We start from the raw sequence: 15002 nt of genomic DNA, 5'->3' as shown, positions 1-15002 counted from the left end.
TCAGCCTCTGTCCTATTTATAGCACTTCTGTACCCACCAGGCTCTCTATGTTTCCATACCGCTCCCTGGATTTCTTAGAACAGCTCACTCATATTTTAACCTCACTTAGCTGTAGTGGAGTACAGGCTGCAGACAACGTAAGGTGACCTGAGCCCTGTCGGGCGCCATTTTGGCGGAAACTGCAGGCTGGGCGGGGCGAGCGTCCGGAAATCCAGGAGAGGCCGGCTTGCAGGAAGGCGGGGTCGGGGGGGGGGTGGCGGAGGGCATCGTTACTACGCTGTGCATTTCCGCTTCCTTTTGGTTCTGTCCTATTTGGTTGGACAGGGTTATTGCGGAGGGCGGGGAAGGGTTGTTTGGAACTCCTTGCACGGTAAGGTAAACTGAGGCGAGGCTGGGAGTGGGGATCTTTGCGCCTGGCTGTACTGGAGATCTGGAGACAGCATCTCTGGACTCGAGGAGTGTAGGGCTGGAGACCAGAAGCTCGGAGATTTCTCAAGTTGACGAGATTAGGAGGTGGGGCGGGGCTGGTGAATGCTAGGTGAATCCTGGGTGCTGCGGGCTGCCGACGGGCGTGCGGGAGAGTAGCCTGGGGCCCGCTGGGGGGCGGGCGGGCGGGCGGGCGGGAGCGGCTGGGACGAGGAGTAGAACCTTAGGTCCTCAAGGACTGAGAAGTTAAGGTGGGCATCAGTCGTACTACGGGGGTGTGGGAGGACGAGAGTGGGTCCTTACTGCCCAATGTTCTGAGGTTGAGCATAACCTCGGCCTTTGTTTCCCTTGCAGTTCCCCAGACACCTATCCGCGGCCTCTGCTCGGGCCCAGCACTCTCCACTTGCCACCTGTGCCCGGAGGCGCCTGCCTCCATCCTCCCGAATGGTGCGCCTCCTCGCAGGCCTCGGCCCAGGATCCAGGCCTCTGCCCGTTGCTTCGGAGCAGCAGCTCCCCGTGGCTGGGAGGAAAGAACTTTTGCACAGACTAGGCTATAGCTCTAAGCACCCCGCTGACGACTGGAATCTCCGCCTCTAACTCTGCGAGTTCTTCCTGTGCCCCCTTTACCAGTCTTTGAGAAGAGAAACCTTTTTTGCCACACAGAGCCCGGGAAACCCCAAGCTGGGGCTCTGGCCCCAGCATGTCAGTCCTCTTTTGTGCATAGGGCTGTGCCCTCTCCCCGTCAGCATGGCTGAGCTCAGGCAGGTTCCAGGGGGCCGGGAGACCCCTCAGGGGGAGTTGCGGCCAGAGGTTGTGGAGGATGAAATCCCTCAGAGCCCAGTCACGGAGGAGCCCCGAGGAGATGGAAGCAACAGCAGTGAGTCCAAATTGTCCCGCGGGGAGGAGGAAGAGCTGGATCCTCGAATACAGGTGAGACTGATGGCGGGGAGAGAAGGGTGCCACCTTTCCTGGAGAGCTGGCAGACGAGTGCACTGGGGCAGGAAAGGAAAACAGTCTTGTCAACAAATCATGGCAATACAGTGTGACAAGTAGTAAAAGATTAGTCTGTGATGAGAGTGCCAAGAAATGCCGGCCCAAGTGCCTGGTGTGGTTGCTGAAGCCTTACTGGAGAAAGGGAAGGGACAAATTGGTGGCAGATACAGGAGGCACGCTTTAGGTCAATGCAGAGGAGAACTGTTCTTTCCAAATAAGCATAGGGCCTGTCAGCTCAGATGTGGTGTGACTGGGATGTCAGAGAAGGTGACTTTGAGGTTGAGAAAGGATCTCACCTTATCAGTGTCTCCCAGGGGTGTTCACATCTGTAAAGGGTGAAACCTTTCAGAGGTGGCATGAGGTTTAGGCCTGTGAAGAACTATGTGTATCAGCTGCGGTCAGTCCTCAGTGACACATATGCTCAGCTTTAAGGATGCTGCTGCTGTCGCCCAGTTCCTTGGAGCACTTACAAGCTGTTTGGTTGGTTGGTAATGGGTGAGGGTCAGATCTTTGGGAAGGAAATCTGGAGTAATGGGCAAGGGTAGAGGAGGGTGGGCACCAGATGGAGGAGATGCTTGGCCAGCGGAAGCTGGATTGCGGTGATTCCAGGCAGTGGCTTGGAAGGACTAGCCTGGGAAGCTGCTTGGGCAGGTGAAGGCCAGCATGTTTCTGTGTTTGGGGCTGACTCTGCCCTTTACTTCATAGCATCTTCAAAATTTCTGATGTGCTGGTGACACACCTGTAGGTGGGCAACACATTTGGAGGCTTGCTTTCTTAGGCTTCCTTGTCCAAAAACCTTTAGTAGGTTACTTTTGTGTGTTCAGAAAAAAATCAGAGCTGGTCCTACAATCCTTCCTGCCATCTTGGTGGAGTTCCTGCAATGTATGTGATAAGTGTGCCCCTGCTCACAGAGGAGCAGCGGTGAGTTGGTGACATGCCTGCTGTGTCCCACAGGTGTTGCATTGAAATCAGCTCAGTTTCTCCTGCTTGTTCTACAGATTGTCCTCCACTGAGGAAACAGGTTGTAGTGAAAAAAGCCTTTGACTGATATTTAAGCAACCTCCTGCCTGATGATTTGTGATTTTCATGCAAGTTACATAACCTCTGTGAGCCTCAGTTTCTTTATCTGTAAAGTAACGCGTGTTCTCACTGATTTGCATGACTCCTTCCTGCCCTGCTCTGACAGTCCTGTGAATCTTTTGTTTAATAAATTCTTTAGTTTGTCTCATGGTGACAGTTTGCAGGTAGTGCTTTGGGAAAGAGACCCCTGTATGCATTGGGGTGGAGGGCCATGTGATGTGCTGTATGCTCCCTGCAGCGTTCCCGGTACTGCTCCCAAGGAGAATCCAACAGCTTCTTCCCTCAGTGCTTCCTGCTCCTGTAATGCCCAGTGAGCACACAGTCACTCTGATGCTTCACTCTTCAGTCTCATAGCCACGAGCAGCAAGTGGTTACTTAAATAAAGTCAATTAAAATGAAATAAAAATTAAAGATGCTGTTCCCCAGATGCTGTTGGCAATGTAGAATTAGGACATTCTGTCATAGGCAGTTCCATTAGATGAGCTTTGTGAAGTTTGTAGTACACTGGGCATACTGATATCCTCAAGCCTTCAGTAAGCACACTGTGACTTGCCAAAGTGGGGGCATGTTGTAGGGTATATAGGAAGGAAGGGTGTCCTTGCACAGGCCTTCCTCATTGGTGCCCTCAGCCCAGTCAGTGTTCTGGCCTCAGTGAGAATTCAGCCCTTGTTGCCATGTGGGAGAGGCAGGCTGCTGTGAGGGCACCCTTCATGGAGTAGGCAGCTGGCATTCAGCCCTTCTGGAGTTGGGCTCTTCTGGATATAGATGACAGTGGAGCATGTGTCTTTGCAGGTTCCTTTTCTGCTGACAGTGCACAGACTGTGTTCTCCTGATAATGTGTTTTAGTGCCGTAAGTGGATTCTTAGTGCATTCAGTGGGTCTTACCCACAGATCCATCAAAACCCACCAGGGAGCTTTAGGAGCACCCGTCTGAGACCGGATGTGTGCATTCTCTTGGCCTGGGTGGATGCAAAGTGATTCTAACAGGAGGCCATTGGGCCAGGAGTGTCTGAAGACAGAAATCCTATTCAGATGTTTTCTGGAACTTTAGGTGAGGCTCTTTCTGATGTGGGAACTAGGGTTTCTTGAATGGCAGGCAGCCCGCCCATGGCCCAATGGTCTGGTGGGATCCCCTGGAAGTCAAGGGAAGCCAGCTGGAATCCACTAGCCCTATCCTCCCTATATCTTGACCTCAGCCTAGTTTTCTGAGGCCTCCAATTTGGTCCTGTGCTCTGTGAGACAAGGATGATTCTAGGGGAGGAGGGTGGTGCTGGGTGGGCCTCAGTCTCCTCCTCAGCAACTTTCTCAGCCTCTTTGTGATGGGTACATTCGTTCCTGTGGTGACTAAGTACATTCACTCAGATGCTGCTTCCCAGACTATTAATGGTGACTTTGCAGCCTCTGCCTCTTCATCTGAAACGTTGATTTGGCTCACAGACAGCTTTATTTCTCTTATTTCCAAGATACGGGCCGAGTGTCACCCTGGCCCCGTAGTGTGTTAATGGCAGCACAGGCATGTTGGCAACCTGAGTAGCCTGGCATCCTGGAAATGCACCATGTGCCCAGGAAGGTCACCCTTCCTGCTGACTACAGGCTCACTGATGGGCAATATTTGCTGACTCAGACCTCATTTTCCTGGAGTTCTGTGTCAGCAGCTATCAGGAGTCCCCAGCAGGGCAGGCCATACGGAACGGGTTACCAGCTGCCCAAATGGCCCAGCCCGGCAGCCTCCACCACGTTGTAGCCCTTTGGAAAGAGCTTTGTGACTGATTGAGGGGCAGTCCTCATTCAATATAGGAGTTTTAATTTCTGGAGCTGCTGTGCTGGTGCGAATTCCTGCCCTTCACCACTAGCTAAAGCCTTGTATATCCTTCCTCCATCTCCAGTGGGGATGGCTTCCATAGAGCCATCCACTCTGATGATTTTGTCAGGGTCTGGGAGCACATTGGGCCAGGGAACTGAGTGAGAGTTAGTCTGGACCTTGGTCTGCCTATGGGAACAGTGCAGAGTGGCCTGTACCCCTCTTTATTTTCCCCCAGAATCAATGTTTGTTGTTCTCCTGAGGCTTGTCCTTTCCTGTCGGCCATGGCTTTCTGAGGTGATGATGTTCCTGTTTTCTCTGAGGTATCCATCCAGGAACATCCTTAGTGCTAGGAGGGTGGTCACAGTAGCAGGAAAGCCTGATCAAAGGGTAGGTCCAGGATCCAGCCCCAGCTCTGTCACTGATGGCTGGATGCTCACCTCATTGTTTCTTGTCTGTCAAGAGAATGAGCTGAGAAAGGGAGGATGCTGGCGGGGCTGCCGGGAGGGTGGCACCTCTTGTCCGGAGTCTGAAACTGCTGTGAGCTGGGCCCACGGGGAGAGGAGGCCTCTCACCCTAATAGAAATTGCTTTCCCTGAGGGTCCACTGGGGTGCCTCCATCAGTGCCGGGTGGTGTCTTTATAGGGAAGACAGTGAAACTGGGAGCTGTGTGGTGGCTGGGTGTTCCCTCAGCTCCAGACTGCCATGTTTTCTTATGGACACTGGATTGTAGGACTGACCAGGTGGCCAAGCACATGCTTTCTAGACCAGAACTGCCCAGTATGGAAGCCAAGTGCCACTGGCCAGGCTGAGATGTGCCCTGAGGGTCAAAATGCATGTGAATATTTCAAAGGCATAGTCTAAAAATGAATGTAAAAATATGTTAATTTATGTTGGCAACATATTGAAAACACAATTTCTTGGGCATATATGGTTAAATGAAAAGTATTACAGTTTCATCTGTTTGGTTTTTCTTTTTTCTTTTTTTTAATGTGGCTATTAGAAAACTAAAAAGTGAACATGAGGCTGCCATTGTATTTTTGTTGGGCAGCTCTGTTCTGTCCGGTGTGAAACCCTCTTAGAGGCAGGTCAGAGTGCTTTCATATCTTTGTTTTTGGTTCATTTGAGTGTCTTCCTTTGTGTTCTTCCTTGACTGTAATTAGGACATGTGACTTGATTTCCTAGATTCTTACTTGTAGATTCAAATCTCAGAGTTTGAGGAGGGGTATAGAAATAAAAAGACTGCTGTGGCTGGCGTAGCTCAGTGGATTGAGTGCGGGCTGCGAACCACAGTGTCGCAGGTTTGATTCCCAGACACGGTACATGCCTGGGTTGCAGGCCATAACCCCCAGCAACCGCACATTGATGTTTCTCTCCCTCTCTCTCTCTCTCTCTCTCTCTCTCTCTCTCTCTATTTCCCTCTCTTCCCTCTCTAAAAATAAAAATGAATAAAATCTTAAAAAAAAAAAAGACTAAGGGGATCATACACTGGGTTGCTGAAAGAGCCGGTGGTGGCAATGTGACTCCTGGCCAAATGCAGGCCATGGCTGGGCATGGGCAGCAGGCAGACATAGGTGAGTCTGGCCGGCTGCTGCAGGGCTCCTGCAGGGACTCCCTTAGCTGAGCACCAGACATCTTCTTGGGCACTGCTCCTCCTCAGAAATGTCCTTGGCATGTTGGGCTCTAGGAAACTGGCTGAGAAAGGTTGGGGTGGAAACTTGAGTCCAACACTTCCGCCTGCTCTGTTCCAGGCTTCCTAGGTCCATTGTGTCTGGTGACTTCTCCCTGAGGCTCTTCCTTTCTCCCCTAGGATCTACTGGATGGGAACCTGGGGTTATTGTCACCCTACTCCTGAGCAGGTCTCAAGGCCTCTTGAACCATACATTCTTCCCTAATCTGACCTCAGTTGTCCATCAAGCCCTTATGATTCTGCATCTTGCATTTCCCTAGACCTGTCCTTTCTTCCCCCAGCTGGAGTACTGCAGACAGCTGCCACCATTGTCTCCCCAGGCTCTCCACTCATTTCTCACATGCTCAGATAGGCCAGGTCACACCGGGCTCTGAGAGGTGCCCCTCCCCTGTGCCCCAGCCTCGCTGGCTTCTCTCACCTGAGCACCTGTCTCCTGGCGCCTGCCTGTCACTGGTATTTTCTGTACATCCATCAAGGTCCAGTCTGGGGGCAAGTGCTCTGGGTGTTCTGCCCTGGCGTTGTGCTGCCCAGGTAGGTAACTCTGCTGCCCCCACCACCTAACAGGCCCACCCCCTCCCATGGCTTCTCATGCCATGAAGGTTTCTTGCTTACTTGCTGGGTCATGAGCTGTCACCTGAGCCCTGAATTCTCGGATCTTATGTGCTGAGCTGTGTAAGTGTACAGTAAATGCGTGTTGAGCAAGTGGCTCAGGGAAGAGAGTGTGAACACTGAGGAGACTCCTGACTGGAGGTCGAGGAGGAGGTGGTATGGTCTCCGGGAGAGCTAACAGGCTGCCACCAGGTCACTGTGTGCATGAGTGTTCCATTCTCCAAACCTTGACTTCCTCACCTTTAAAGTGGGGGTTTTACTCCGTGACACAGGTAACTTGTGAGATGACTGGAGACTGTGTGTTAGTGTCTGACACGGAGGAGCAATGCCCTTCTGCATTCTACCTTTCCTTACTTGGGTGGACTCTCCCTCTGTGCATTCCCCCCCCACTCCCCGCCCCCCCCCCCCCCCCCCCCCCCCGCCCACCTGGCCTACTGAAGCCTCTAACTCTGCCCCCGTCTGTGGCAGGAAGAGCTGGAGCACCTGAACCAGGCCAGCGAGGAGATCAACCAGGTGGAGCTGCAGCTGGACGTGAGTGTTCTGCCCCAGGTTTCTTCATGTGTCTCCCTCCCTTTTCAGCACAGTGGCAGGAAAAAGGGAGATATGGGAAATGAGGGATTGGGATCTGCACACAATGTGTCCTCTGCCTACACATTTGTCCCTTTGCCAGGAGGCCAGGACCACCTATCGGAGGATCCTTCAGGAGTCAGCGAGGAAGCTCAACACTCAGGGCTCCCACTTGGGGAGCTGCATCGAGAAGGCTCGACCCTATTATGAGGCTCGGCGGCTGGCTAAGGAGGTATAGACCCCTGACCCTTGCTTTGGAAGTGCTGTGTGCTGAGCCTGGGCAAGGATTCCTCCTCTGTACGGAGGGGGAGACAGATCACCTTTTCTCTTTGCTTTTCTCTTACTTCTCTTCCCTTTGGTTCATGTCTCTTTTTTTTTATCCTCCACTTCTTTACCCTTCTTCCTTCCTTTTCTTTACACAAATAATGTGGATTCACCATTAGAAGCCTGTAATAGTAAAACAAGAGAAAGAAAAGAAAACAAAAATTACCCCAGATTCTACTGTGTACATGTTTCATGATTTTTGTACCTGGGATTTGTTTTGGTCATGTATGGTGAGATGACAGAGACAATGGCAGTTCCCAGAGCTGGGGTCCTGCAACATCACTCATGGCCTCATGAAGAAGCACCTGGGTTGGTCAGGAGTCTGAAGGCACAAATAGAAAGCTTGGCCCAGGCCCTTTTTTGTGATTTTCGTGGGAAGAAATGGGTGAGGCAGGGTAGGCCACCCTGGCCAAACTTAGGGTGGGATGGTTTGAGTCATGGGCTGGTCTCTGAGTTGTGGGAATGGGTCCTAGCTGTCTTATACATGGCTCTGGGTGATATAGGACAGAGGCAATATTGGCTGGTGTGTGAGAATCAGATACAGGAAGTGGTGGGTGTTGGGTTGGCTGGTTTGAATGTGAAAGGTGTGCTCACAGGGGAGTTTATCTTAGGAATTAGTTAGCACTGGGAAGGCCAGCAAGGCTCCTGCCATGTCAAAGCATTATAAAATACACAAAATATAAAACATGATTAATACAGTACAGATAACCCATTGAAATTTTTGCATAAATCATGTCAAAGTGGTGTTACACAATATATGCTACATTTTAAAATTTATTATTAATTATTACTATTTTAATCTACACCTGAGGACATGCTTATTTATTTTAGAGAGAGAAGAGAAGGAGGGAGACAAAGGGGGAGAGAAACATCTTTTGGTTGCCTGTCACGCGTGCCCCAACTAAGGACCAAACCTGCAACCTAGCCGTATACCCTGACCAGGAATCAAAACCCTGTTCAACCTTTCAGTTTATGGAACAGTCCTCTAACCAGCTGAGCCACCCGGCCAGGGCTGTATGCTGGTTTTTTTATATATATATATATTTTTTTTTTTTTCTTTAAAATTTTCTTATTTTTTGACAAGAGCGGAAGGGAGAGAGAAAGAGAGGGAGGGAAGCATCAATGTGTGGTTGCCTCTCATGCTCCCCCTACTGGGGACCTGGCCTGCAACCCAGGCATGTGCCCTGACTGGGAATTGAATCAGTGACCCTTTGGTTCGCAGACTGGTGCTTAATCCACTGAACCACACCAGCAAGGGTTGTATGCTGTTTTTGTTTTCTCTTTTACATATGACATAGTTCCATGTCAGTAAATATTCATTCATTTATGCCATTTTAAGGGCTACTGAATATTTCCTTTCATGAGATGTACTATATTTATATAACCAGTTCCTTGGAACTGAACTTAGGTTTGTTTCCGGTGTTTTGTTTGGTAAGCAAAGCTGGGATGACTGTCTCTGAGCACTTGTCTGATTATTTCCCTCACCTTCCCAGCTGTACTGGAGTCAATGGTCTTAGGCATACCTTCTTTCTGTGAGACTTGGTCCACATTGCTAATCCCTTTGCAGCTAACATGAGGTGAATATCTTTTGTTCTCCGTCCAGCGGAAGGCCAGCAGCCTCTGAGACTGCTGGGTCTTACATGCTCATGCTCCACTGGTAGCATCATGCTTTCCCATCTTCTCTCAGGCCACACCCTTACAACATATTCTTTGTAGAATGTTGCTTCCTTGGTTGACATTTATCCTCATCGTAGTATGAAAAGTGAAGCCGACATTGCAGTGGGCCTTCCTCCTCTTGTCCCCACCCAGGATAGGTTTCCATGGTCCACAAGGAGGCCCTCCAGGATGCCCTATTCTGACAACCCTCTCCCCCCAGGCCCAGCAGGAGACACAGAAGGCAGCTTTGCGGTACGAGCGGGCTGTGAGCATGCACAATGCTGCCCGGGAGATGGTGTTTGTGGCAGAGCAGGGAGTCATGGCTGACAAGAACCGACTGGACCCTACGTGGCAGGAGATGCTCAACCACGCCACCTGCAAGGTGAGCCAGGCTGTTGCAGCAGGTTGCTTCTTCTGCTGTCTCTTCATCTCATCACCTGCTCTACTCCTTTCTCTCTATTTTCCACTCTAGCCTTTCCTTAGCTTTAACTCTGATTCTGGAAAATCTGTTCCTTGCTCTGTCCTGCTTGGCTTTCAGTGCTTTTCATGTACATCTGCTCTGGACTCAGACTCTCTGGCTCCTTCTGAACATTTCCCTCCAGGTTTGGGACTAACCCAAACAGTCTCACCCTGCTGGATGCTCTGCAGTCAACTTGCACATTTTATTATGTTTTGCTGTGATATGTCCTTCTGTTTTGCTATGGTATGTCCTTCAGTTTTCAGAATATTCTCCCTTTCTTGCTTTTAAGCTCTGCCGCTGTAATTTGATATTTGACGTGTAATTTGTATATCATTTCCAAGTTACTTGAGGGAGCTGGGGAGCAGGAGAATTCCTGGCATCAGCTTCAGTCTGCCACTTTTCACTGTGTAAAGAGCAAGCGTCTCAGTGCATTCAGGCTAAGAAAACAAAATAATATACAGCAAATGTCTTAAACATTTTCTTTAAACAGCAGATGTTTATTTCTCATTGCTCTGGAGTCTGGGGAGTCCAACATCAGGAGACAGGCAAATTTGATGCCTGGTGAGGGTCCCCTTCCTGGTTTCTAGACAGCTGGCCATCTTTTCATTGTATCCTTACGTGGCAGAAGGGGTGAGGGAGCTTTCCAGAGCCCTTTTATCAGGGCACTAGTCCCACCCATGAGCTAGTCACCTCTGCCTACAACAATGTCAATGTGGTAGTTAGGATTTCAACATGTGAGCTTTGAGGGGGGCACATTTAGTCTAGAGAGTAAGCGTGAGCTCCTGAGGGGTGGTTGTGCCCCAGGTTCTCTTAGACTCCTTAGTCCAGGCCCCCACACTGCACAGAGCAGGAGCTCACACAGAGGAGTGCAGCACTGGGGAGGCCTTTATGGGCTGTGAGTGGCAGGGCTTGACAGGACTCCAGTGTGTGGCAGGGTTGGCCCCCTGATCCTGGTGGACAAGGCGGCAGGAACCCTTACCTGCTCCCTGTTGGGTCATGAAACCCCAGAGAACCCAGTGTAGAACTGTGGATCCCCTCACTGGGGCTCCTCTGGTTCTCCCAGCTCCCACCCCTGGTACTGAGGGCTCCCTGAGGATGATGACTGTGGGAGATGTTCCCAGACAGACATTCCCAACAGGCTCACAAGTTGTCCAGAGGGCCCAGCACCCTCCTGGCAGCAGGAAAACTGAGCAGCAGTAGTACAGGTAACAATAGCAGGTGCAAGGACCCACTATTCTGTGGGTTTTGGGATCCATGCCCTTTCAGGCTCTGCAGACAGCGGGGGTTTCCCCCACATTAACATTTGGAGTGGCAGCCTAGGGGCCGATGACAGGGGCAGGAGCATGTCCCCCAGCTCAGTGACATTTGTCATCTGCCCTGCCTGGGCCAGGTGAACGAGGCGGAGGAGGAACGGCTTCGTGGCGAGCGGGAGCACCAGCGGGTGACACGGCTGTGCCAGCAGGCTGAGGCTCGGGTGCAAGCCCTGCAGAAGACCCTCCGGCGGGCCATTGGCAAGAGCCGCCCCTACTTTGAGCTCAAGGCCCAGTTCAGCCAGATCCTGGAGGTAGCTGTGGGGAGGGAGGGACAGGAGGATGCAGACATAGAAAGTGAGGGCAGCAGGGCAGTGTGTGGCCTCTGCGCCATTGCTAGGCCAGCTAGATGGGACAGATGGCGGCTGGGGAGTCTGTTGGGGAGTAGGGGTTGGGGTTGGGGGCAGATGCTGGTTGAGAATGGAGTTGTCGGGAGGTAAGGGAGAAAAAGTGAGAATTGGGAAATCAGGAAGGATGAAGAAGAGGAGATGACTAGATAGAGAAAGAGGACCATGGGAAGAGAAGAGTGGTGGGTGGGGATGAAGACCTGGGAGGGAGATACCATTGGGCTTAAGTCCTGAGCAGGGCCTGGTTTGGGTGGGTGTAGGGGAAGGAAGAAGAGCAGATGGGGTGGAGCTGCCCAGTGGGGCTGAGAGAACTGGCAGCTCCCATCTGTGGAGCATTGCCTACTGAGTTATGTCACTTGGCTACTCCTTCCCTTCCTCCTTAGGAGCACAAGGCTAAGGTGACAGAGCTGGAGCAGCAGGTTGCTCAGGCCAAGACCCGCTACTCTGTGGCCCTGCGCAATCTGGAGCAGATCAGTGAGCAGATTCATGCACGACGCAGGGGCCTGCCCCCACACCCCTTGGGCCCCCGGCGGTCTTCCCCTGTGGGCGCTGAGGCTAGGCCAGAGGAGGATGGAGACAGTGGGATCATTGAGGGGGCTGAGGGTGGAGCCCCAGAAGAGGGTTGCAGCCTGGGGCCTGCTCCTGCCGGGGATTCGGACACTCTGAGCCTGCTGAGTCTGCGCACAGTGGCTTCGGACCTGCAGAAGTGTGACTCCGTGGAACACCTGCGGGGACTGTCGGACCATGCAAGTCTAGACGGCCAGGGGCTGGGTCCCCAGAGCGGGGGCCGAGGGGGCCGCCATCAGCGCAGCATTAGTCTGTAGCCCATACTCAGGGTGGTTGTGTGTCCCTTACCACTGCTGGCCCATGCAGGGCCACGTGGGCTCCCAACTCCTCTGCTGGGGGCCTTGCTTCCCCTGGAGAGGCTGGGTTGGCTGCGACTGAGTCCTCTTGTCATTTGTGCCCTCCCCCCAGGTGTTGCCTTACTCTTCAGAAGGCTTATCTCCGGTCCTCACAGTCTGTCCATGCCCTTTGCTGGCCCCTTTCTGACTTCTCTTCTCCTGCCTGGCTTTTCCCCTCAGGTAATTTGGTCTGGGAGGCACAGGGAAGCCCTTCACAAAAGGTGGGACCTGAATCCAATGTCTCAGGCCCCCCAGCTTGAGTGGATGGACACGCATTCCTTCTACCTCCCCTGTCTCCCAAGGGGCCCTAGGGATGTGGCAGAGCCTTCTTGGCAGCCCTGCCCCCATGCTCTGTCTCAGTCAGCCTGTGTGTAATCTGTAAGATGCATTGTGTGGCTCTGTGCCTTTGGAAGACACAGCCTCTGTCCTTTCAGTGCTCCATTCTCATGACCTAATCCACTTTGCTCTAGGTGCCCCAGAGCAAGACTTGAAGGGTGCTGCTGGCAGGAAAGGTGAAACCCGGCCCCAGTGTCAACACGGGACCATGGGCTCCCATGTGCTTTGCTTTCCCAGCAGGGCTGGGCCCTCAACATTGCCAAGGTGCTAGTGGGTCTCTGCTAGGGTCCCTGTTGGGAGTAGAGAGTAATGAGGTCCTGGTGTGGAGTGAGGTTTACTTTAAAGGATGCTGAGCTGGATCTTGGCCTCCTGCAGGATGGAGTTAGGAATTTGGTGCTCTTCCACCAACTAAATGATACCTACTTGAAGGTCCCTGGGGAATGCCCAAGAGTGGGTGCCCCTGGTGTTGAGAGAGGACTCACCCTCTTCAGGGAATAGCTCCAGGTGTCTGGTAGTGCTGCCAGCCTGTGTGTAGGGGCGGGGTGGGGAAGCCCCACTGAGTCTGGGAGCCTTGGGGGGACTGGTGGTTCCTGCCCCAGCCTAGGAGGGCTGGGCTGGGCTGGCATGCTGCTGTCAGCAGAGCAGTTGGCCTGCACATGGATGCTGTTTCCCTGTTCCAGGGTCCAGGCAGGATGGTCACAATGAGAACCTCTGGGTTTGAGGTGGTCATGGCTGTGTTTGTGTGTCCATGTGCCAATATGGGGGGAAGTGTCATCCCTAATTTTATATAAATAAAATAGTTTATGTAACAGTAATGTTTACCTCTCCTACCCCAGAAAGAAGCATAGGGAAAGGGGAATAGCAGGGTGATGGGGGTCTCTGTTGGTGGAGTGGTCAGGGAAGGTCCCGGGGTGGTAGAGAAGAGTTGAATCTGTGATCTAGCCAGGCCAAGGGGGGAAGAGAGGGCTTCTGGCTCATGGCTGGGGTGAGCCCACAGGGGAGGCTCCCCATCCTGCCTGTTGGGTGGGGACAGGTGTGTAGGGTGGAGTGGTGTGGACTCACTGGTTATTTATTGTCCATGTGAGTGCCACTCCTGGATGTGAGTGAATATGAAGAAAGGGTTACAGGATTTAGTAAATACACAGGTTGTCTGGCTAGCTTTGAATTTCATATAGTGAATGATTTTTTGTCCCCTGAACTATTAGGTCATACTTAGTTATTTCTGTTCTATCTGATATCACATTCTAACACATAAAAGGTGACTCCCAAGCGAGGGCTTGCTCTGTTGTGGCGCAAGGAGGGTTTGAGTGCCTTTGGACCCCAGCCTGTGAAACATCCAGTGGCATCAGGTGTAGAAGGGCCAAGAACTTCAGGAGCATGAGGTACACGAAGGCTTCTGGCTGAGCCCCATCAGGGTTGCACCTGCCTATTCAGGCAGCCGAGGATTGGAGTTAGCCAAATCCAAATGAAATGGAGAAGGTGCTGTTGGGAGAGCGGGAGACCACTGGAAACCTGCTGTGAAATGAGGCCTGAAGACCCTGTAGGGGCTGGCAAAGGCCAGGAGCTAGAGGGACAGGAGAGCAGAGCAGCAACTGGTGACCTCAGATGGGACATTAGCAGCCACTGTGTATGGAACGTACACTGTACCCTTTGACAGATACTGTCCAGGTGTGAGGCTGCCTTTACTCAGAAGTAAGGGAAGTGTGGTTGGGCAGATGGGTGCCACAGTGTTCATTTACCCCTAGAAAAGTGCTATGAATGCATGGCCTGTGTCCTTGGGCAGGTGAGCTTTTTGAGATGACGCCCAGGTCATCCTTTTCTCTCTAGTCCCTGGCAGTGCAGACCTGTAAGGCTCCTGGTGTGAAGGGACCCAGGAAAGAAGGGCTGGCTGTGGAGGCCCGTTTCTTGCAAAATCACCTGCCACATAAGACCAGTGGGGAGAGACCAGAAAAGTTAAAGCTGACGATGCTTCCTCTAAGTGGAATAAAATGGCCACAGTGTAAGCACCCCCAGTTGGATCCCTACAGCAGTGGCCAGCACTAGCCCAGGGCGTATCCCATGCAAGGTATGTACATCGACTCATTGCACCCCCACTGTGGGGCGGGTGGCACCACAGCTGCCTTTGTCAGATGAGAAACAGGCACAGTGGGAGTACCCGGTCTGCCCCAACTTTGTAGAAGGAGATGGAGGCAGTTGGGTTCTTAAGAATCCAAATTAGAACCCTTGAGTTAAGGACCTCACAGGACCCAGAGGTGACACAGCAGAGGCAGTGGGTGGAGTCACCTCTTAGGAAGTTCTGCTGGGAATCCTGGAATGGTCAAGGAATTTTGTTAAAGAGAGTGAAGCAGTCAGGTTGTGGGGGACATGGAGCCTTGTGTCCCCCATTCCTGTACCATGTCCCATGTCACAGGGAGTGGTAACAGTGCTTCTGAAACATGTCCTCAAGTGAGCAGCTGGGCCTCAGTCTCCCCACCACCCAGCAGTACACACCTGGTACCTAA

The 15002-nt window shown here is 52.2% G+C and overlaps 1 protein-coding gene across 4 annotated transcripts; it reads left to right on the top strand.

Moving 5' to 3' along the window:
* Positions 1–250: 250 nt before the first annotated feature.
* SH3BP5L (SH3 binding domain protein 5 like) lies at positions 251–14576 on the top strand. 4 transcript variants are annotated; one of them, XM_036032808.1, is made up of 8 exons: positions 290–513; positions 781–1356; positions 6467–6521; positions 7068–7130; positions 7270–7398; positions 9367–9528; positions 10997–11170; positions 11647–14576. In XM_036032808.1, exons 2-8 carry the CDS (start codon positions 1247–1249, stop codon positions 12085–12087), a joined length of 1134 nt encoding a protein of 377 aa, XP_035888701.1. In that variant the 5' UTR covers positions 290–513; positions 781–1246; the 3' UTR covers positions 12088–14576. The 4 variants fall into 4 exon arrangements, with proteins under 4 accessions (XP_028390292.1, XP_035888701.1, XP_035888700.1 ...); XM_028534491.2 differs by lacking the exon at positions 6467–6521 and having other exon boundaries at positions 251–375; XM_036032807.1 differs by lacking the exon at positions 6467–6521 and having other exon boundaries at positions 291–513.
* The last annotated feature ends 426 nt before the right edge of the window (positions 14577–15002 follow it).

Source organism: Phyllostomus discolor, chromosome 8 (assembly GCF_004126475.2).
Source record: "Phyllostomus discolor isolate MPI-MPIP mPhyDis1 chromosome 8, mPhyDis1.pri.v3, whole genome shotgun sequence".
Classification (NCBI taxonomy): domain Eukaryota; kingdom Metazoa; phylum Chordata; class Mammalia; order Chiroptera; family Phyllostomidae; genus Phyllostomus; species Phyllostomus discolor.
The sequence above is the reverse complement of the archived record's forward strand: the minus strand, read 5'-3'. Positions and strand labels throughout refer to the sequence as shown.